At 41.6% G+C, this 24,100-nt stretch overlaps 1 protein-coding gene across 1 annotated transcript in view; it reads right to left on the bottom strand.

Annotated features, from left to right (window-relative positions):
- Nucleotides 1-24,100, bottom strand: part of LOC112256386 (tenomodulin) — a 113,545-nt gene that overhangs the window by 21,604 nt on the left and 67,841 nt on the right. The window contains 2 exon segments of the mRNA XM_042325592.1: nucleotides 106-213; nucleotides 5,045-5,185. Of these exon segments, the coding sequence (XP_042181526.1) occupies nucleotides 106-213; nucleotides 5,045-5,185 (249 nt within the window).

Raw genomic sequence — 24,100 nt, 5'->3', positions numbered from 1 at the left:
TTATTCCTACTACCCCTGCAAAATACATATTTTCCTCCACACACACACACACAGACACACACACACACACATTGAGTCAGAGAGATGCAGATATTCATACTGTACCGGTATCTCTGTGTTCAAGGTCGCCACCTCTGTCACTTTGGGAAGCTCCCTGGTCTGGGTCTTGATGTAACACCTCTGATGTTTGGCGAACCGGATACCTGTGATTCCCTTTGAGAGGAAAAAGCGAGATGGAATAATACAAAATTCTGATATGTATCGTTTATTATTTTGTCTGTGATGTGGAACAGCATGGCGATGGGGCGATATCATTTTTCAAAATGTTTCTTCAGTCTCTTGAAGAAAAGCCTAAGCTCTTAATAACTAACAGAAGTTAGAACCTAATGAGGGTGCCTTTCGAGTTTCTTTCTTTGTTTTTCTCCTTCTACCTTTTTTCTACCTCCTTCTAGATTACAGCACTTTCAAAGACAATTTATCTCCTACAACACAAGCCTCACTTTTAGAAGAGATTGAGTAAAAAACGAGGGGTTCATCCAGGCTAAACAATACTTGATAGAGAGGATATCTCAAGCAGGAAAGCCAAGCGACATATCCTAGGGCGAAGCAGCAGTTGCATCCCAAATGGCACCCTTTTCCCTTCATAGTGCCTTCAGAAAGCATTAACACCCCTTGACTTTTTTTCACATGTTGTTGTGATACAGCCTGAATTTAGAATTGATTCAATTGAGATTAGGTGTCACTAGCCTACACACAATGCCCCACAATATCAAATGGGAATTATGTTTGTTTTTTAACATTAATTAAAAATGAAAAGCTGAAATGTCTTGAGTCAATAAATATTCAACCCCTTTGTTATGGCAAGACTAAATTATATTTATAAAACATGTGCTTAATAATAATAACACATAATAAGTTCAATTGACTCACTGTGTGCAATAATAGTGTTCAACATGATTTTTGAATGACTGCCTCATCTTTTGTACCCCACACATACAATTATCTGCAAGGTCCCTCAGTCAAGCAGTGACTGAGGGACCTTACAAAGCCTCGCAAAGAAGGTCACCTATTGCTTGATGGATTAAAAAAAGCAGGCATTTAATATCCCTTTGAGCATGGTGAAGTTATTAATTACACTTTGGATGGTGTATCAATACACCCAGTCACTACAAAGACGCAGGTGTCTTTCCTAACTCAGTTGCCAGAGAGGTAGGAAACCGCTTAAGGATTTCACCATAAGACCAATGGTGACTTTAAAACAGTTACAGAGTTTAATGGCTGTAATAGGAGGAAACTGAAGATGGTTCAACGACATTGTCGTTACTCCACAATACTATCCTAAATGACAGAGTGAAAGAAGGAAGCCTGACAGATTACAAATATTCCAAAACATGTATCCTGTTTGCAACAAGGAACTAAAGTAATAATACTGCAAAATTAACAATGAACTTTTTGTACTGATTACAAAATGTTATGTTTGGGGCAAATCCAACACAATTCATCAGTGAGTACCACTCTTCAAATTTTCAAGCATGGTGGTGGCTGCATCATGTTATGGTTATGCTTGTCATCGGCAAAGACAAGGCCAAATATACACTGGAGTTGCTTACCAAGACGACATTGAATGTTCCTGAGTGGCCTCGGCTTGAAAATCTGTGGCAAGACTTAAATGGCTGCCTAGCAATGATCAATAACCAACTCGACAGAGCTTGAAGATTTAAAAAAATAATAAATGTGCAAATATTGTACAATCCAGATGTGCAAAAGTTCTTAGAGACGCACCCAGAAAGACACAGCTGTAATTGCTGCCAATGGTGATTCTTGGTGATGTATTGACTCCGGAGGCTGAACACTTATCTAGTCAAGATATATCAGTGTTTTATGATTCATATTTTTTTCTTCCACTTTGACAGAGTATTTTGTGTACATTGTTCACACAAAAAAATACATGCAAGTCCATTTTAATCCCACTTTGTAACACAACAAAATGTGGAAAAGGTCAAGGGGTGTGAATACTTTCTGAAGTTACTGTATATGGCATAGGGTGATATTTGGAATGCATCCAGTGTTTCTATGGAGGCTGCCCCCGCTGAATTAGTCAGTCATAGGTTCATGTCACTCTCTTAATCTGTGCAGCCTAGTGAAGAGCCACTCATTTCAGCTCCATTGATGACCCCCCCCAACTTGTGGAATGCAGGGCCTTTTCAGTTTGACGACGACAGGAGAAAGCCTATTTCAACAAAGCAGACATATCTGTTAATTATCTTTGTGTGCAATTATCTGTTTGACTAAGTAGTTCTCCTGGAATAAGTCTGAAAGCCCACGAAAGCATATGAGATTGTAACTCGTGCCGTCTCTAGGGCTACCAGAGTCATGTGCATATGAGAATAGAGTGCCGGATCTTCACCGGCCACGCTCGCCTTAACATTGTATCACGATAAGTGGTGGCATGAAAGTGGACTCGATTCAATCGTAATTGAATTACATCGACATGGCGCAGAGCTCTAATACCTTTCTGACGTCTTTAAACGAGCGTTTAACTCGGAAATACGGAAGTTCTATTCCACTTGTCTTTAGAGGTCACACACCACGACACGATATGAAGCCTGTCATAATCCTCGTCTGTAATTGTCTTTAAAACTCTACAATAACAGTCGCCGACACAGAAGTATAATGTTTATGCCTGACTTTATTGTGATGAGCCCCTGTTTATTTTACTGTAATGGCGAGCACCACTACAGAGAGAGGAAAAGGACAATCTCGGGATGTGATGCAATAATTAACAGAGTTGGTCAACCGGAAAAGAAAGAAAATACACATCATTATGGGGATAATAAATGGGAAAAGGGTGCAAGGTTTATAAAATAATGTCAGAATACCGGCTCGCTATTCACCCCTGATTAAACATGCTACATGTATACTGATAGCTTTAAGCTTCCCAACTGAACAATGATTTGATTGGAGGGCTCATTGCATTGCCATTGCAGAGAAAGGTTAGGGGACGCTGTACGATTCATTGTCACTTGGGCTCTATATTACCATCTCTTCCCGCATCTAGCATCTTGTGAGTGTCAGCCCAGGTAATGTGTTGAGGAAAAAAAAACATGCATGTTCATTCTACCTTTAATAAATTATCAGTTATTAACTCCACGCTCTCCCCTCAGCTCCTGTTAAAGGGGGCCCTAAACCCATGCCATGAAATATTATCTCTGAGTCGCTGAACCTCTGTTTGTGATTTCCTTTCATTCACAGTCGTGTTCAGGGCCGTGCACATTTAAGGCGCAAAACTGGAGAAAAAAAAATTCACAATGGAAAATATAAATTATTGTTTGATTTTGGACAACTAAAGGTAGTGCCTTCCTCTTTCAGTCCATTTCCCTCTGTTTTGAGCCTAATGGACACAACCTAGGATTAATGTCACTTGCCGTAAACAATAAACAATGTAATCTTTGGATATTGGAATATCTGAGAAACAGTATGTAGTTTAAGGAAAATATAGATTATTTCATGACTAAATGTAAAGCAGATAATTGCAGTATAGAATCTGGATTGATATGATGAGGTACTGTGTGTTGCTCATAAAGGTAACCTGGAAGACTTCACATAAAAAGGGATCCGTGTCTTAGATTGAATCAATTTGTAGAACGCAAGTTTGTGTTGATGTCAAGCGCAAGGTTCCGGAAAACTGGAATTGAAGTAGGCCTACTCTCATCTATACTCTTTCCCCCAAATTAATTCTACATCATTATTTGAAATGTATTCTTGTATTATTGCTTATTTTGATCATGTTTCAAAGTTATTAATTGTGTAATAGGAATGATTTAGACCTTTACTCTAGTTCCAGATATCATTTTTAACAAAAGAGAGTAACCTTCAAAATACATAGATGCTGTCTTTTGCATCAAAATATATATTTTTTACAAGAGCTACATTGAAACACATTAGATGTGTTGGTGGTAGTTGCACTATGTGACCATAATTATTCTCATACAAAAGACTGTTGAATATGCTTGAATGCCAGTCCTGTCTCTACTGGTATTCTTATCTCCACTTCTTGTTCCCTAGGTTCTTCCTGCAGCATGTTCCCTGTATTAACCTGAAACAAAAGAAGTGGCATTACCTGCCCATTTCAATTCCTCATTCACAGCCCTTGAGCTTGACGGAGATAGTTTTTAAGGTGGCTTTTGAATTTGTAATGACTTGAAACATCCTTTATTTTAAAAAGTATATTCAACCTCCCCCAGCTAACACTTAGTATAACTTATAATCAGGTTTGTGTTTTCCTCCACTCTCTTCTTTTCTTTTGTAATCACAATGGCGCTGGAATTATTCTGCCCCCTCACTTGTTTCGCCATCTCCCGTGGCAGTCCCCGGAATCAAACACATTTTCTTGGTGAATTTGCTTCACTGACAGAAGTCAATCCTTCAGACTGGATGGAATGGAGGAGGAACCAGCAATATGCATGCTATCGGTGTGAGTGTGTGTGTGTGCGCGCGCGCGCAAGTGCTTGCATGTGAGTATGAGTGTGAGAAGTAACTGAGACCTCTTGTTATTAGATATTTAGTTTTATATAGAAAAAAGTGTTCCAAATACGTTTTTCAGCTGTTCCCATAGGATAAATCTTTTTGGTTCCAGGTAGAACCCTTTTGGGCCTTTTGGGGTCCATGTAGACCCCTTTTGAAGAGGGTTCTACAATCTACATGCAGCCGAATAACCCTTTTAGGTTCTAGAAAGCACTTTTTGTGTGTATGTGTGCACGTTGGGTATGAGAGGGAATTGAAAGCTCTTGTTATGATATTTTGTATTATTTATCAGCTTTTTTGTGTGAGAGAGAGAAAAAAATAGGAGAGAGTGCAGGGTATTGTCGAAGAAGATATGATTTCAGGAGAACAGAAATGCTTTTACACAATATAGGAACAATTTCGAAAGTGCTCAAACACAAATTCAATCATTCTGCACAAAAACTATAATAATAAAAAAGAGACGGTAAATGAAGTATGCATAAAGTATACTGTACGTAATGTGTATTTTGTCAATACTTACATGTTTGAAGTCGTGGACCTCGAGGACCTCATTGCTACCGTTGCCCATCCTGAAGATCTCAATGCGGTGGGTGGGGTCAATCTCCATGATGCTGTCTGTTTCCATGCCGTCCAGCACGGCCTGATAATGTTGGTTGTACACCTGGAGACACAGGACCAATCAGAATCCTCCTCAGCCTAGCTGACAGGTCATTTAACCAATAATACATGAGGGTGGGGCAACTTAACCGAATAGCTCAAATCTACAGCCTTTCAATAGGCTTATTATCAGTGATGTGTATTCATGGATCCCAAGGGAAGCCAGGCTTCCCCAAAAACTTTACCAATAAAGATATGGAAACCTAAATAATTTATCTTTCATCTCTGTGTTTCATCATTTTCCTTTAATTCGCAAGAGGCTGAATGTATCTCACCGGAGAAAGCATATTTGTACCAATACAAAATGGTCCAAGGCAAAGTATTATTCTTTTTTAAAAGGACACTACTTTCAAATATATATTCTTAAAATCTTGCAAAATATATTCCTTAATTTGATGGGACATAAAAACACATACAATTTGACATTGGTCCCAAGGCATAGTGAAGTACTGAAGTAAAGTACTGTAAATGTGAAGTACTGAAGTAAATACTTAAATCATCAATAAAGAAAAACATACAATCATTGCATTCCAAAATACAGATCACATTAACGTTTACAGGACTGTGCAAATGTTAGTTTTTTTCTGTTCCAATCCAATGCTAGTGTCCCTCCAACGCCATGATTACAATCACAGAATAAAAGAGTTCCACTACCAATGCAACATTTATAGACCTAATCAACTAATGCATTACACAACACTTTATGTACTGTAAAAAAAGGGTAAAAAAAAAAACACGCCCTGTTAAGAACTCTTTTTATTTAAATATTTTTTATATATATTGACTTTCAATGTCAAGCGAGCAAAACAGCACCCCTCTGTCTCTATGTGCAGCCCATCTATCTATTGAGGTCTGATCAAAAAGAGTATGATATGGTTGCCGCCGTAGCATTGAATGCAAGGGAAGCCAGCGAGCATTTGGCCTCCCTTTGATGAAAACAGTAAAATAATAGCCAATCAGCATTGAAAGGATCTGAGCGAGCTCAACTCTGAATGGTCCTGGCGCCACTTTGGATTTGGCTTCACACCAATCACAACAAAATCCAAACGTCATTGACAGATTTTTTTTGGGGGTTGTATCTCATTTTGTTGTCCTCCAGTGGCTAGCTAGCTTGCTAAAATTGTCCCTTTATACATAGATGGAGATTTGGACTTCTGGTTCTACTTAATTCTCAATACTGGGCAATGATTATAACAGTGATGCTGATCCAACCATGAATTCATACTTTGTGTCCCTGGTCTGAAGTTCAATATGTAGCTAGATATGGGGGCTCATCATTGCCCATGAAAGGAAGTTAGGCTAGTGAGCAAACATTTTAGCCAGGACAACAAAAACTAAAAGTGTGTAGCCTACTGTATGACAGAGTCCTACACTGTTTTGGCAACATGAAAGAGACGAGGATAGGATTGGTGAGTCAACATGTTTTTTCTACTTTCGCACACACACACACAGAGAAATCAGTACCACGGACAGCCACATATTTAGCTTGCGTTGATTAGACTAAATAGTTTTTGGTATCTTTTATTTGTCACTATATTAGACTAAGCATACACTATATATACATAATTATGTGGACACCCCTTCAAATTAGTGGATTCGGCAATTTCAGTGACACCTGTTGCTGACAGGTGTATCAAATCGAGCACACACCCATACAATCTCCATAGGAAAACATTGGCAGTAGAATGGCCTTACTGAAGAGCTCAGTCACTTTCATGTGGCACCATCATAGGATGCCGTCTTTCCAATAAGTCAGTTCATCATGTAAGTGATGTTATTTTGAAGTGGAAACATCTAGGAGCAACAACGACTCAGCCGCGAAGTGGTAGACCACACAAGTTTACAGATTGGAACCACCGAGTGCTGCAGCTCGTAACAATTGTCTGTCCTCAGTTGCAACACTCACCACCAAGTTCCCAACTGCCTCTGGAAGCAACGTCAGCAGAAGAACTGTTAGTCGGGAGCTTCATGAAATAGGTTTCCATGGCCGAGCAGCCTAAGATCACCAAACGCAATGCTAAGCGTCGGGCTAGAGTGGTGTAAAGCTCGCCACCATTGGACTGTGGAAATGCGTTCTCTGGAGTGATGAATCACGCTTCACCATCTGACAGTACGACATCCTAGCGGATACCAGGAGAACGCTACCTGCCCCAATACATAGTGCCAACTGTAAAGTTTGGTGGATGAGGAATAATGGTCTAGGGCTGTTTTTCATAGTTTGGGCTAGGCTCCTCAGTTCCAGTGAAGGGAATTCTAGCATACAATGACATTCTAGACAATTATGTGTTTCCAACTTTGTGGCAACAGTTTGGGGAAGACCCTTTCCTGTTTCAGCATGACAATGCCACCGTGCACAAAGCGAGGTCCATACAGAAATAGTTTGTTGAGATTGGTGTTGAAGAACTTGACTGGCCTGCACAGAGCCCTGACCTCAAACACCTTTAGCATGAATTGGAATGCCAACTGCGAGCCAGGCCTAATCACTCAACATCACAAATGCTCTTGTGGCTGAATAGAAGCAAGTCCCTGCAGCAATGTTCCAATATTTAGTGGAAAGCCCATGATTTTGGAATGAGATGTTTGACGAGCAGGTGTCCACATTCTTTTGGTCATGTATTGTAGGGGATTTGATGTTGAAATGTTGAAGATGAAGTGGTGCTGGAATAGTGGAGGCAGCTCCTGTTTTCTATGAGACTTGCGGTAACTCTGTGGTTCTGAATCAACAATTGTTTAGTAGTCCGAAAATTTCAGAAACATTAACTTGATTGACCATGCTGTAGGTCATGTAACAGTTTGTTACATGCAAGATGCTTTGTGGATAGATGTTGCTCTCTGGTTTTGTGATGAAACAAAGGCGTGGCTGAATTTATTCTGCCACTATTCTGTTACTTATTGTCTCTGCCTTAGGCCTATATATCACGGTGGCAAGGCATACGAACTAATATGTTATAGAGCAAACAATACAATTATCAGAACATTTTAAACCACGACGGCGTAGTGTGTTACTAATGGTTTTCTTTGAAACTGTGGTCCCAGCTCTCTTCAGATCATTGACCAGGTCCTGCCGTGTAGTTCTGGGCTGATCCCTCACCTTCCTCATGATCATTGATGCCCCACGAGGTGAGATCTTGCATGGAGCCCCAGACCGAGGGTGATTGACCGTCATCTTGAACTTCTTCCATTTTCTAATAATTGCGCCAACAGTTGTTGCCTTCTCACCAAGCTGCTAATTGTCCTGTAGCCCATCCCAGCCTTGTGCAGGTCTACAATTTTATTCCTGATGTCCTTACACAGCTCTCTGGTCTTGGCCATTGTGGAGAGGTTGGAGTCTGTTTGATTGAGTGTGTGGACAGGTGTCTTTTATACAGGTAACGAGTTCAAACAGGTGCAGTTAATACAGGTAATGAGTGGAGAACAGGAGGGATTCTTAAAGAAAAACTAACAGGTCTGTGAGAGCCGGAATTCTAACTGATTGATAGGTGATCAAATACTTATGTTATGCAATAAAATGCAAATTAATTACTTAAAAATCATACAATGTGATTTTCTGGATTTTTGTTTTAGATTCCGTCTCTCACAGTTGAAGTGTACCTATGATAAAAATGACAGACCTCTACATGCTTTGTAAGTAGGATAACCTGCAAAATCGGTAGTGTATCAAATACTTGTTCTCCCCACTGTAGGTTGCAATATTGCTTTTCCTCCCCTGGCTTGGCTTCCAAAGGGATTTTACCCACGCACCGCTACTGCTTCATATACCAAAGCCAAAGAGAAATACTGTAGTACAAAGATTTGAGGCCCAATACACACTTGATGCAATCACATTGATTTCTGTCATATTCTTCAAAGCATCGTGTCCAAAGTAACACAAAACACATGACCAATGCAAGAAATACACCACTGCAGTGAACGGCGTCCGGCATGCTGACATTTGTAAAGTGCCAAAGTATTCATAAGCACGACCAGAGATAACACTGAGTCATTGTTGATACATTGCTATTGACAAACCGCAAGTTCAAATTAAGATTTGCACATCCATAGAGGCTGCGTAGGTACTCTGTGAGTAGCTACGTTGAATAAATGGCACTTTGAATACGTGGCTTGGATATTATTTTTCTTTTTTACTTGGCCGTAACTTGGTCCACTGGTTGTTTATCACGACACCTTGCTTATGGACTGTTCATGGGTATGCATGGCTGGCTGTTAAAATTCCCTGTCTACAAAAATGATTCATGCCCACAAGCTGAAAACGACGCTATTAATATTTATGTCGAGTGTGGTGTTATAATGAGAAATACATGTTGCTGAGTTCATCTTCGTCTGTTGTGGTGGTGAATCAAAGCGCCTCATACTGTACCAATGAGAGAGTTGATTAATGGTTACAAGAAGGTGGCCAATGAAATCAATTAAGATTAATATTCCCAATCAACAAAATTAACCCAAGCCCTGTGAAAAATATTGTTTCTTTCTGGTGTTTAAGACTACAATGTCCCTGTCTGATGCTCATATGTTGGTCTATGGTCTAGTGACTACAGTAACACTAGTTAAAGCTCTATAACATGGTCACTAACACATAATCCTTTTGACATTTTAAATGACCTGCCCCACTTATTACCAGGCTCTAGAATAGGGGAGCAATAATGATTTAATGGGATATAATTCTTAACAGAAGATCACAGCAAGTATGGCTCTGCAATATAAATAACCATTAACATGGATCACAACGGCCTTGGCTCAGAAAGGAACCCAAACTTTAAAACTGTAAGACGCAGCCAAATGAAGATTGGAGATGATATTCAAGTATCTGTCATCCTCACCACCATTGACTTCACGAGAAACTGAGAGTGGCCTTCACTTGTAACTTCACTTTATTATCTGCTCAGCCTTTACAACCAATTACTAAAAAACAAATTCTTCCAGATGTACATGCTCGGCAACCGAAGCCTGACTGGCTCACAAAAGACCCAGACGTTGCAAGGAAGTAATGATAGTGAAAGTTAATTAGCTTTCTCTGAGGCCAATATTCAGGGATGACATTAGTCCAAGGTGTAGCTAATGCAGGTACAAAGACTGTTGGGCTCTCATATTATAAATGCTCTGTTCAGTACATCCTGAGAACTCCTGAAGAAATGTCATAATGATTAGCACTCGATCGGGTTGGCTATTCAGAAATGCCATATCATTAATTTGAAGGTTCAGATTCAACGCTGTTTTAACAATTGAAACGGTTCTGAATAACATACCTAAAATCCATGAAGTATAAGAAATATAACTTATCAAAACAATGAAATTAAGTTTAAGGAACAATTTTTAAAAAAAGTTAATGAATTAGTCTTGTCAGTTTCAGGCAAGCAAAAAAATGGGTAGCAATTAGTTATAGCTCCACGCAATAAAGCATTTATAATGTATTAGTAAATAGTAAAATAATTTATTAATCTTTACTCCATTCGTAAGATGTTTAATATAGGTCCTTATAGACGGCAGGTAGCCTGGCAGGGTAGGAGCGTTGGACCAGTAACCGAAAGGTTGCTGGATCGAATCTGTCGTTCTGACCCTGTTCCCTGGGCGCCGATGACGTGGATGTCGTTTAAGGTAGACCCCCTCACCTCTGATTCAGAGGGGTTGGGTTAAATGCGGAAGACACATTTCAGTTGAATGTATTCAGTTGTAGAACTGACTGAGGAATCCCCCTTTCCCCTTATAAACCATTTACTAATCAGTAGTTAAGTATTTTTGTGTGGCTTCATAAAGTGTGAGCTATTTATACTTTATAAATATATACTTTTAAAAATATTTTGAGTGACCAGAGTAATTTCTCACAAAAAGATGGACAGGCCATAGACATTCCAGAAGTACCTGACGCTCCTGAACGTCTCAAATTGCCAGTCACACTGTTGTAATAGTGTGATGTGTAACTTCAGACCCACTCTATGCTAAGTAACGTTAAGCTTGTTGTCCAAAAATGCTAACATTAGTATTTCTTGGCAGTGACTGTTCTACCAAAATCAAAAAGTGTTTATTGCAGTAACTCCTTAGAGCAATCCATGGACTGTTTTAGGTAAGGAAACAAATCTGAATACATCATTTCACTGAACTATCCCATTACGTTTAAAGAGTTGCTACCTTTAAAAGGACCAGTTAAAGTGCTGCCAAACAAAGCCATGTGTGAAAATAGTCTGTGGTTAAAAGTAGAAGACCTAAGGGCTGGAAACATTTAAGGTTAAACATTATCAACACACAATCACAGATTATCGTGAAAGACACACAAATTATTTTAAACGTCTGGTGTACACGAGAAAATTGTCACAGAATTCGAATAAGTTTTGTGATTTCAAATCAAATCAAATCTAACTTTATTGGTGACATAATCGTTTAGCAGATGTTGATGCGAGTGTAGCGAAATGCTTGTGCTTCTAGTTCCGACAGTGTAGTAATATCTAACAAGTAATCTAACAATTCCCCAACAACTACCTAATACACACAAATCAAAAGGGGTGAATGTGAATATGTACATATAAGTATATGGATGAGCGATGGCCGAGCGGCATAGGCAAGGTACAGTAGATGGTATTAAATACAGTAAATACAATTGAAGTCGGACGTTTACATACACTTAGGTTGGAGTCATTAAAACTCCTTTTTCAACATCTCCACACATTTCTTGTTAATTTAACAAACTATAGTTTTGGCAAGTTGGTAAGGACATCTACTTTGTGCATGACACAAGTCATTCACTGTATCACAATTCAGTGGGTCAGAAGTTTATATACACTAAATTGACTGTGCCTTTAAACAGCTTGGACGACGGTCCAACGACGGTCTCCAGTCCGGAGCCTCCTGAAGAGATGTGGATGTGCTGTGGTTGGTGCCCGGCGTCTGTACCACTGGGTGAATGGAGAAAAATAAGAAAGTTTGGTGTTTCTGTTATTTTTTGATAAACCTGCACATGTGATGCTTGGTTATGTAAGATATGTTGTATGAGCTTTCGTCTTCAAACCAATTTTAAAAGGATTTGGCCGTGTTTCAAGTGTGTGTAGAGGGACGGAGTATACTGAAGAACGACGTATAAAAGGATGATGGTGTTGCAATTGTGATCCCAAGTTCCTGGAGTGCCCTGTAAGGGTGAAAGAGATTGAGGTGGCGAAAGTTTGACCGCTCTATCGAATCTCCTATGCAGAGGCGATTTAAAAGAGTTGAGAAAACAAGGTAAGGTAGTAGATGCACCACAGACTGTAGTAAGTGTTTGCTGCCAGCCAGAAGATACCATGTGTGTTAAAAAAGGTGGATTTTGTGGCTTTCATTGCCACGGTTATAAACTGTATGGCTCAAGTCTCAAAGAAGTAAGAGAAACTGGACATTCATATGGCTGCAGCAGAAAGGTTTTTGGGACTTAAGGATTTTACATCTGAAGACGGCCCGCACTCCTCTGTAGAAATCAGATTGGTTTAATTTTTTACAGAACATTTTTTGATTTAGTTGATGAGTATTTTATTTTATTTTTTACATTTTTGGGGGAATCGTGTTTCCATCCTGCACAGTAGGTGGCGGGAGGCACACTAAATTGTGACTTCCCCATCCCCAGTCCTGAATTAGATTAGACTAAATTTAACAAAGGAACTGGCGATGAGGTTCGATGGAATTATGCTGCATTTTTCCAGGATGATGACAGTGATAAAAGTAACATCTTTCATCGTTGAATCCGCCATTTGTTGACTGAATGCTGCATTGTGCTTGAGCCTCAAGGGGGAGGAGAGTAGTCGCAACAGAGTGAATGAAAATAAATGGAGAAACAGGAAGTCAAAGTTAGTAAAAGTTCTAACAAGTAGAAGAAAATCATTTAAAAAACTGGAGGATGAAGTAGTAAGTTATAACTATTATAAGGAATTTACTAGCAAACCTGATAGCAAAGAAGGAAATGTGATGAAGTGTCTTTAATAGGAGCATTTGGTCAGTTTGATGAAACAGTGGAGCAATGGGAGTGTCTACACAGAACATTTGAGATGTGACAGCCATTGGCAATAAAGATTAATTAAAGTGGCAACATTCGTTAGTGTGAAGAGAGCTAAAATATTTAACTTGCTAAGGAGCTTGGTTCAGCCTGAGAAACTATGGGATAATAATGACAGAAACATGTGAGTTTGTATCTTGAATTTCGTGGTCGCACATTGAGCATCGTTGTTGCAAGTACCATACGATTCACAAATGTGTAATTTAATTTCGCAAGCTTGTATCATGTCTTGTGAAAAATGTTACAAAACGGTCGCAAACTTGTGAAGTCTATTTACGACTATGAATATTAGGCTGTGAATCAAAAAGAAACGTGCAGATTTTTTTTTATCTGCGCAAGCTCTGAGTTCCGCCATTGTTGTCACGTTACCTAGAGGTTCATAAGCTTGTAGAAAGTTTTGTAAGTTTGTAGAGAGATTTGCAAGTTAAAAAAACTGGTTTGAGCAGTGTTGGTGGCAGGACCTTTTACTCCTGACCAATCAGCCAAAACCACAGCCACCAATTGCTGCACCATTGGTTGGATTGACCCATCAATCAAATCTCAGGAAGTAGCTTGAAGAGGAGAAGTCGGAAGCTACCCATGAAAGGCAACCAGAGTAGAGAGTGTACTGTACGTTCGTTGACGGAAGATGGTGGAAACTGAGGTTTTGTTTGAAACTGCTAGTGAGTCGAGTGAAGCTAATAGTACAGAAAGTGAGAATAAGTGGGTTAAAAAGATGAGAGAGAGGCCTGTAATTTTCATCATAGGTACACTTCAACTATGACAGACAAAATTAGAAAAAAAATCCAGAAAATCACATTGTAGGATTTTTAATTAAGTTATTTGCAAATTATGGTGGAAAATAAGTATTTGGTCAATAACAAAAGTTTATCTCAATACTTTGTTATATGCCCTTTGTTGGCAATGACAGAGGTCAAACGTTTTCTGTAAGTCTTCACAAGGGTTTCACACACTGTTGCTGGTATTTTGACCCATTCCTCCATGCAGATCTCCTCTAGAGCAGTGATGTTTTGGGGCTGTTGCTGGGCAAAACAGACTTTCAACTCTCTGCAAAGATTTTCTATGGGGTTGAGACCTGGAGACTGGCTAGGCCACTCCAGGACCTTGAAATGCTTCTTACGAAGCCACTCCTTCGTTGCCCGGGCGGTGTGTTTGGGATCATTGTCATGCTGAAAGACCCAGCCAAGTTTCATCTTCAATGCCCTTGCTGATGGAAGGAGGTTTTCACTCAAAATCTCACGATACATGGCCCCATTCATTCTTTCCTTTACACGGATCAGTCGTCCTAGTTCCTTTGCAGAAAAACAGCCCCAAAGCATGATGTTTCCACCCCCATGCTTCACAGTAGGAATGGTGTTCTTTGGATGCAACTCAGCATTCTTTGCCCTCCAAACACGACGAGTTGAGTTTTTACCAAAAAGTTATATTTTGGTTTCATCTGACCATATGACATTCTCCCAATCTTCTTCTGGATCATCCAAATGCTCTCTAGCAAACTTCAGACGGGCCTGGACATGTACTGGCTTAAGCATGGGGACACGTCTGGCACTGCAGGATTTGAGTCCCTGGCGGCGTAGTGTGTTACTGATGGCTTTGTTACCCAGCTCTCTGCAGGTCATTCACTTGGTCACCCCGTGTGGTTCTGGGATTTTGCTCACCGTTCATGTGATCATTTTGACCCCACGGGGTGAGATCTTGCATGGAGCCCCAGATCGAGGGAGATTATCAGTGGTCTTGTATGTCTTCCATTTCCTAATAATTGCTCCCACAGTTGATTTCTTCAAACCAAGCTGCTTACCTATTGCAGATTCAGTCTTCCCAGCCTGGTGCGGGTCTACAATTTTGTTTCTGGCGAGTGAGTAATGTGCCGTCCAATGTACCAGTCTAGCTATGGTTTTGTACTGCTGCTGCTTATTTTATTTCAAGGTTTACAAATAACAATAAATACAAATTATATACTTACTCATGATATACACAAAGTTTTAGAACTTCTACTCATTCAAGGTTTTTTCTTTATTTTACTATTTTCTACATTGTAGAATAATTGTGAAGACATCAAAACTATGAAATAACACATTTGGAATCACATGGTAACCAAAAAAGTGTTAAACAAATCAAAATATATTTTATATTTGAGATTCTTCAAATAACCATCCTTCGCCTTGATGACAGCTTTGCACACTCTTGGCATTCTCTCAACCAGCTTCATGAGGTAGTCACCTGGAATGCATTTCAATTAACAGGTGCACCTTCTATAAAGTTCATTTATGGAATTGATTTCCATCTTAAGGCTTGTCAACAACATCCGGTGAAATTGAAGGGTGCACAATGCAAATAAATAATCGTAATATTAAACATTTCTGAACATACAAGTATCTTTACAGTTTAAAAGCTTACATTCTTGTTAATCTAACTGCGTTGTCCGATTTACAATAGGCATTACAGCGAAAGCATACCATGCGATTGTTTGAGGACGGCGCCCCACATCAATATATTTTTCAACCAGCTTCATAAAATCACAAATAGTGATTAAATAAATCATATTCCTCTGTTTGCAATCCCAAGGGTCCCAGCTACAACATGAATGGTCATTTTGTTATATCCCAAAAAGTCTGTTTAGTTAGCGCCATCAATTTCAGTTATCCACTCGTTAAACAGGGTAGCCTAGTGGTTAGAGCGTTGGACTAGTAACCGGAAGGTTGCAAGTTCAAACCCCCGAGCTGACAAGGTACAAATCTGTCGTTCTACCCCTGAACAGGCAGTTAACCCACTGTTCCTAGGCCATCATTGAAAATAAGAATTTGTTCTTAACCGAGTTGCCTAGTTAAATAAAGGTAAAATATATATTTTTTTAAAAGACAAAGGAATCCAAAAAGCTATCGCTAAACTTTGTTCAATCAAGTCAAACTATGTTTCAATTTAATCCCCAGGTACCCTAAAATGTAAATAAACTCTAATATTTCATACGGAAAGAAGTATGTTCAATAGGAAAGTAAAATAAGCAGGCGCGCCGACAGACTGATTTTCCACTGGGACTCTTTGTAACAAAACTCCAAATTCTTCCTAATTTTGGAAGAAACAAGCCTGAAACCTTAAACAAAAACTTTTAGGAATTGCATTCTGGGAGGTAGAATTGCATAGGACCCATAGCTTTCCATTATAAAAAACATTCTGGTTGTTTTTTCTTTGGATTTTTGCCAGCCATATCAATTGTGTTATAGTCTCATACATTTTAAAAAATGTATACAAACTTCAAAGTGTTTTCTATCCAATGCTAATGCTACCAATTATATGCATACCCTGGCTTCTGGGCCTGAGTAACAGGCAGTTTACTTTGGGCCTGTCAGTCAGGCGGAAATTCAGTAGGGGGGGTATACAGAAGATAGCCAGGATATCACCTGAATCCACTCTTAAAAATCTGAAGATCTTTTATATCAAAAGCACTCAATCAGTCATTAATTATTCTTTACCTAATATCTGTCTCATCTGAAAGTTGTAAAATTCTTGGTTATCTGCACAAATCTAGCCTTTACTTATGAATCATCTATACACAAATTGCCTCAATTATTAATTTACTAACTAATTCAACAAATACAGAATATACAATACATAATGACATTATACAGTAAATACCGTCAGGGTTCTCTGGCTGCTTGGAACATTCCAGCATGATCTGGCACCAGATCCAAATGGCCAAGGTGGAGAAAAGGGACCTCCATGTAGTCTTCCTCGACCTCACCAATGCATTTGGTTCTGTGCCCCATGAACTCCTGTGGTCTGCCTTCAGATTTTTCCACATACCGGACAACATCACAAACCTGGTGAAGTCGTACTTCCAGGATCTGCAGTTCTGCTTCACCACCTCAGAGTTCACCACCTCATGGCAGTGCCTGAATGTAGGTATAATGGCGGGATGTACCATTTCTCCGTTGGCATTCACAATGGCAATGGAGGTTATCATCAGATCCTCAAAATGGGTTGCTGGTGGACAGCGAGTCAACTCTGGTTTCCGCCTCCCTCCACTCAGAGCCTACATGGACGACATTACAACATTGACCACCACTGTCCCATGCACCAGGAGACTGCTCAGAAAACCCGAGGAGAACATCAGCTGGGCCCGTATGAAGATTAAACCATCCAAGTCACGCAGCATCTCGATTGTGAAGGGAGTACTCTCTGACCTGAAAGTCTTCATCGGAGATGACCAAATCCCAACAGTGTCTGAGCAGCCGGTAAAAAGCCTTGGAAGGTGGTATGATGCAAGCCTGAAGGACAAAGACCAGGTGCAACAGCTGTGCAAAGACATCAGTAGTAGCCTACAGTCCATCGACAACACCCAGCTACCTGGAAAGTTAAAGGCCTGGTGTCTGCAGTTTGGTCTCCTACCCCGGGTGTTGTGGCCCTTAGCACTGTATGAGGTTCCAATCTCAACAGTGGAGAAGATGGAAAGAGGAGTCACAGGCTACTTAAAGAAGTGGCTCGGAGTTCCACGATGCCTTACCACCATAGGCCTCTATGGAGATGGTGTCCTCAAGCTGCCCCTCACCAGTCTAACAGAGGAATTCAAGTGTGCAAAAACCAGGCTCCAGATGACACTGAATGAATCTCGAGACCCAGAGGTGAGCAACAACGCGCCGACCTTGGCAACTGGGCGAAAATGGAGGCCAGGAAAAGCAGTCCAGGAGGCAACAGCAGCCCTCAGACATGCTGACATTATGGGTCATGTTCAGCAAGGGAGAGGAGGCCTTGGGCTAACTAGCCGTGCTGCTTGGAGTAAGGCCACTGCACCCGAGCGGCGGAAGATGGTAGTGCAGGAGTACGCCATCAGGAGGAGGCTGCAAGGTGGGCCAAGGCAGTCTCTCTTGCCAAACAGGGACAGTGGACTCGATGGGACAGTGTGGAGAAAGGGAAGATCAGCTGGAAGGATCTGTGGGCCATGGAAGCGAAGCGAGCTTTTCCATCAGAGCAACATATGACGTCCTTCCAACACCAGTTAATCTTCACCAATGGTATGGTGAAGATCCGGACTGTGCCCTCTGTTCCATGCCAGCCAACCTCAGGCACATTCTCACAGGGTGTAAAACAAGCCTCACCCAAGGACGCTACACTTGGCGTCACAACCAAGTCCTTAAAAACCTTGCGTCCGCCCTGGAGGACAAGCGAGCTGCCACCAACTCCCTACCACCCACAGCAGCATCACACTCCTTACGGACAAACTTTGTCCGCGAAGGGGCTAAACCACCGAAGAGCGGCTCTACACCATTAGAGCGAGACCAGCTGTGCTTGGCCCGCGACTGGAAAATGCTAGCTGACATTGGCCGGCAACTTGTGTTTCCTCCGGAGATCGCAACCACCACCCTAAGACCTGACATGGTGCTCTGGTCCCGTTCGCTCAATAAGGTCTTCATCATTGAGCTCACAGTACCCTGGGAGGACTCAGTAGATGAGGTTTATGAGCGAAAACATCTGCGCTATGCTGATCTAGCTGCCGAAGCACGGCATCATAGCTGGAACACAGAAGTCCGACCAGTGGAGGTGGGCTGCAGAGGTTTTGTGGCAACATCTACAACCAGACTGCTTAGAGACCTGGGAATTAAGGGCCAGAGCCAGCGTTCGGCAATCAAAGCTGTATCGGAGGCGGCAGAAGGCAGCAGTCAGTGGCTCTGGATGAAGAGGAAAGACCCCAGCTGGGCCCCGAAGTGAGAGGGCCAGGAGGTATGCGGTCAACAATGCTTGACTCAGGGAGGAGGACGCCCCTGCCATGCATAGTCCCATGGGATGTTGGCTATCAACAACAAGGCAACTCCTATGACTTATTGGGAATGGGACGCAAGCGTAGGATTGATCACCCTGTCGCTGGCCGCCTTTTGGGAGGGTGTATAGTGTGAAAGGCCGAAACACCCTAGGAACCAAAGGTACACTACTGACGATGCGCTCCCCAAATTTCACCACGCTCACTGTTCATTAACTCTTGGAAGTGTTTGCACAAAGGATAGTAACATCTCATCCTGTGTTCTTGGAATCCGTCCCTAGTGGACTATAAACACAAACAGTTTGGTTAAAACACGATAGATTCAGAGAGAAGAGAAGGGGGATTTGGAAGGAAGACTAAGGAATTGGTCTCTACTGGACATGGGAAGCTATTCTCACATAGATACATATGCCACTAACGATAGCTCATTCAGAGAAAGGTAATGCATTGTATTTGCATGAAGCTGACTTTGATAGTTGAGCTGGTGGTGTGAGGCTCTGGTTTGCCCAGTCGAGGTCGCCATTGTCCTTTGTGGATTCTTCTGGGTTGTCATGGAGTGAGATGTTGTGGTTTTCTGCATCGGTTAATGTTCTTACTAGATTTGCAACCTTTCTAGCTGCAGTCTGTTAGTCTGTAATCTTGGACTTCTTCTTGAGTGATCAATAGTTCAGAGTTCATAACATTTCACATGTATAGCAAGCTCTCACGTTTTCTGGCCTGTATGGTTGAAATTAGAATTAGCCCTTTTTAAATGTGAGGACAAGTCCTCATGGTATTTAGAACTAAGGTGACTTTTCGTCATGGAGTCTTTTATTCAAGAGTGGAAAATAGTTTGGTTCATCATTTCCAACCAATGTCTATTCACTTGGGCATGGCTACAGACTTAGTTAAACTTTACATGGAAGGCCAATTCTCTCATTTTAAAGGTTAGCATCACATTACATCATTTCGCAAATAGTTTAATCTTTACTCATTCATTTTATACAAGAATTAGATGCAAGCCTCATAACTTTGGAACCTGTACAAACATAGTAAGGGTAATGTGGCTGTATTGTCTTTCATGAGGTCACAAACATGAAACAAAATGGACCGGATCGTAGCTGGCTTCTGTTCAATTCTCAAATTCTGGGATGTGGTAGAATTTGGCAGGAGAGTGCCTTTGTTCTACTGTGACCATCTCTCTCCCATACTGCATGGTCAGGGAGACAAGAGTGTCTGCAAGGAATTTACAACGTGGTTGGAAAATTGCCCCCACAAACAGAATGGGGGGGGGGTTGTTCAAATCTCTGCTAGCCAATTCACTGAAAGGGCTAGCGTCATGACACCTCTGTTTCAGAGGATAAGTTCATTAGCGTTACCAGCCCAGATAAATACTTCACAGAGTTCAAGTAATAGACACAATCTCAACATTAACTGTTCAGAGGAGACTGCGTGTATTCGGACTTTATGGTCGAATTGCTGCAAAGAAACCACTACCAAAGGACACCAATAATAATAAGAGACTTGCCAAGAAACACAAGCAATGGACGTTAGATCTGATTTTTGGTTCCAACCTCCGTGTCTTTGTGAGACGCAGTGTGGATCAACGGCTGACCTCCGCATGTGTATTTCCCACTGTAAATATGGAGGAGGAGGTGTTATGGTGTGGGGGTGCTTTGCTGGTGACACTGTCTGCGATTTATTTAGAATTCAAGGCACACCTAACCAGCATGGCTACCACCACATTCTGCAGGAATACGCCATTGCATCTGGTTTGGCCTTAGTGGGACTATCATTTGCTTTTCAACAGGACAATGACCCAACACACCTGCAGGCTGTGTAAGGACTATTTTACCAAGAAGTAGAGTGATGGAGTGCTGAATCAAATTGACCTGGCCTCCACAATCACCCGACCTCAGCCAAATTGAGATGCAGGGGCAGGTTTGTTGTGGTGCCATATTCTTTCATTTAAAAAAAAATAATGCATTTAATGGTGCTCTGTGGGATGTTCAAAGTTTCGGATATTTTTTTATAACCCAACCCTGATCTGTACTTCTCCACAACTTTGTCCCTGACCTGTTTGGAGAGCTCCTTGGTCTTCATGGTGCCGCTTGCTTGGTGGTGCCCCTTGCTTAGTGGTGTTGCAGACTCTGGGGCCTTTCAGAACAGGTGTATATATATATATATATATATATATAAACTGAGATCATGTGACAGATCATGTGACACTTAGATGGCACACAGGTGGAGTTTATTTAACTAATTATGTGACTTCTGAAGGTAATTGTTTGAACCAGATTTATTTAGGGGCTTCATAGCAAAGGGGTTGAATACATATGTACTCACCACTTTTCTGTTTATTTTAAATTTTTATTTCACTTCATCAAATAAAAAATATTTTAAATTACAGGTAGTAATGCAACAAAATAGGAAAGATTCACAGAAGTACCTCACATCACTACCCATAGGGGAGTCTACAGTGCCATTTGCCTTTTGGAATCACGTCGGCATCTGACTTGTTCCAGAGGGCCATGGATTAGATCTTGAGCAGTCTCCCTGGGGTACAGTGTTACCTTGATGACATTCTAGTAACAGGAGCATCGGATAAACCTTGAAAAGACTCTAAACAAACAGTACGGTTTGCGTGTTCGCAAAGACAAGTTTGACTTTTTCAAGCCAGCTGTGGAGTACTAAGGCCATGTGATTGATGCCAACGGTCTCCATACATCCCCATCGAAAATGACAGCGACTGCAGAGACTCCTGCTCCTGAGAATGTCAGCCAGCTGCTGTCTTTCCTTGGCCTCTGGAACTACTACGGCAAGTTAATCCCACAGCTGGCGATGCAGCTGAAGCCTTTGCATGAGCTTCTGAGAGAGAACAATATCTCATCGTGGATAAATGAGTGTGACGCTGCTTTCTAGAAAGCAAAGGCAATGTTGATTGACAAGACAGTGTTGACTCACTTCGACCCATCCTTGCAAATTCAACTAGCCTGCGACGCTTCCCCATATGTAGTTGGGGCCATCGTGTCACATATCACACCGACCAACAGGAGAAGAGAATCCCATTGTCTTTGCGTCTTGGATTTGAGGCAAAGTGGAGGTGAAATACCCACAGATTGAGAAAGAAGCTTGGGTATTATCTTCAGGATCAAAAAGTTCCACACCTACCTGTTCAGACGGAGGTTCACCTTGCTATCTTTGGTACTCCAGCATACCAACTCTGGCAGCAAGCAGAATGCGGTGTTGGGTGCTACTCCTTAGTGCTTATAACTATGACATCAAGTACCGGAGGTCTGAAGCGCGCAGCAGGTCTCCTCCGCATGACTGCCTTAAGAGCAGTGAACAGAAGATGATCTATTTCAACATGGTGGAGAACACACCTGTGACAGCTCACCAGATCAAGAAGGAAACAGGAGGAGATCCAACACTGTTCAGAGTGTTTGACCGAGTGATGAGAAGCGTTCTGTCATGCATCGCTGACGCGCCACTGGAGTTCCAGCCTTACCTTTCACGGGGAAAGGAGTTGACAGTGACTCTGAGGTATGGGTGTCATCATACTGCCAAAGCTGTGGAAACCTATCCTGAACGAGCTGCACTCTGGACATTGTGCTATCATCCGAATGAAGGCGTTAGCACGTAGATATTTCTGGTGGCTGGGACTAGACCATGACATTGAAGCCCAAACCAGATCCTGCCCGTCATGTCAAACCATCCGAAACACGTGTGCAATAATAGTGTTCATTATTATTTTTAACATTTTTACCCCCTTTTCTCCCCAATTTCGTGGTATCCAATTGTTAGTAGTCACTATCTTGTCTCATCACTACAACTCCCATACGGGCTCGGGAGAGACGAAGGGCATGCGTCCTCCGAAACACAACCCAACCAAGCCGCACTGCTTCTTAACACATCGCGCATCCAACCCGGAAGCCAGCCGCACCAATGTGTCAGAGGAAACACCGTGCACCTGGCGACCTGGTTAGCATGCACTGCGCCCAGCCCACCACAGGAGTCGCTAGTGCCCGATGAGACAAGGATATCCCTACCAAGCCCTCCCTAACCTGGACGATGCTAGGCCAACTGTGCGTCGCCCCACGGACCTCCTGGTCACGGCCGGCTGCGACAGAGCCTGGGCACGAACCCAGAGTCTCTGGTGGCACAGCTAGCACTGCGATGCAGTACCCTAGACCACGGCGCCACCCGGGAGGCTGTTCAACATTATTTTTGAATGAGTACATCATCTTTGTACCCTACACATACAATTATCTGTAAGGTCCCTCAGTCGAGCAGTGAATTTCAAACACAGATTCCACCACAACGACCAGTGAGGTTTTCCAATGCCTCGCAAAGAAGGGCACTTATTGGCATATGGGTAAAAAGCAGACATTGACTATCCCTTTGAGCATGGAAGAGGCGACTCCAGGATGCTGGCCTTCTAGGCAGAGTTCCTCTGTCCAGTGTCTGTGTTCTTTTGCCCATCTTAATCTTCTTTTTATTGGCCAGTCTGAGTTATGGCTTTTTCTTTGCAACCCTGCCTAGAAGGCCAGCATCCCAGAGTCACCTCTTCACTGTTGATGTTAAGACTAGTGTTTTGCGGGTACTATTTAATGAAGCTGCCAGTTGATGACTTGTAAGGTGTCTGTTTCTCAAACTACACACTCTAAAGCACAACTCTTGCTCAGTTGTGCACCGGCCAGTTTGTGCTGTTCTGTGATGGGAGTAGTACACAGTGTTGTTCAAGATCTTCAGTTTCTTGGCAATTTCTCGCATGGAATAGCCTTCATTTCTCAGAACAAGAATAGACTGATGAGTTTCAGAAGAAAGTCTTTGTTTCCGGCCATTTTGAGCCGGTAATCTAACCCACAAATGCTGATGCTACAGATACTCAACTAGTCTAAAGAAGACCAGTTTTATTGCTTCTTTAATAAGCACCACGGTTTTCAGTTGTGCTAACATAATTGCAAAAGGGTTTTCTAATGATCAATTAGCCTTTTAAAATGATAAACTTGGATTAGCTAACACAATGTGCCATTGGAACACAGGAGTGATGTTTGCTGATAATGGGCCTCTGTACGCCTATGTAGATATTCCATAAAAAAATCAGCCTTTTCCAGCCACCATAGTCATTTACAACATTAAGAATGTCTACGAAGTATTTCGAATCAATTTGATGTCAT

The sequence above is a fragment of the Oncorhynchus tshawytscha genome, linkage group LG08 (assembly GCF_018296145.1).
Source record: "Oncorhynchus tshawytscha isolate Ot180627B linkage group LG08, Otsh_v2.0, whole genome shotgun sequence".
Taxonomy (NCBI): Eukaryota; Metazoa; Chordata; class Actinopteri; order Salmoniformes; family Salmonidae; genus Oncorhynchus; species Oncorhynchus tshawytscha.
This window is presented reverse-complemented; position numbering and strand designations above follow the sequence as displayed.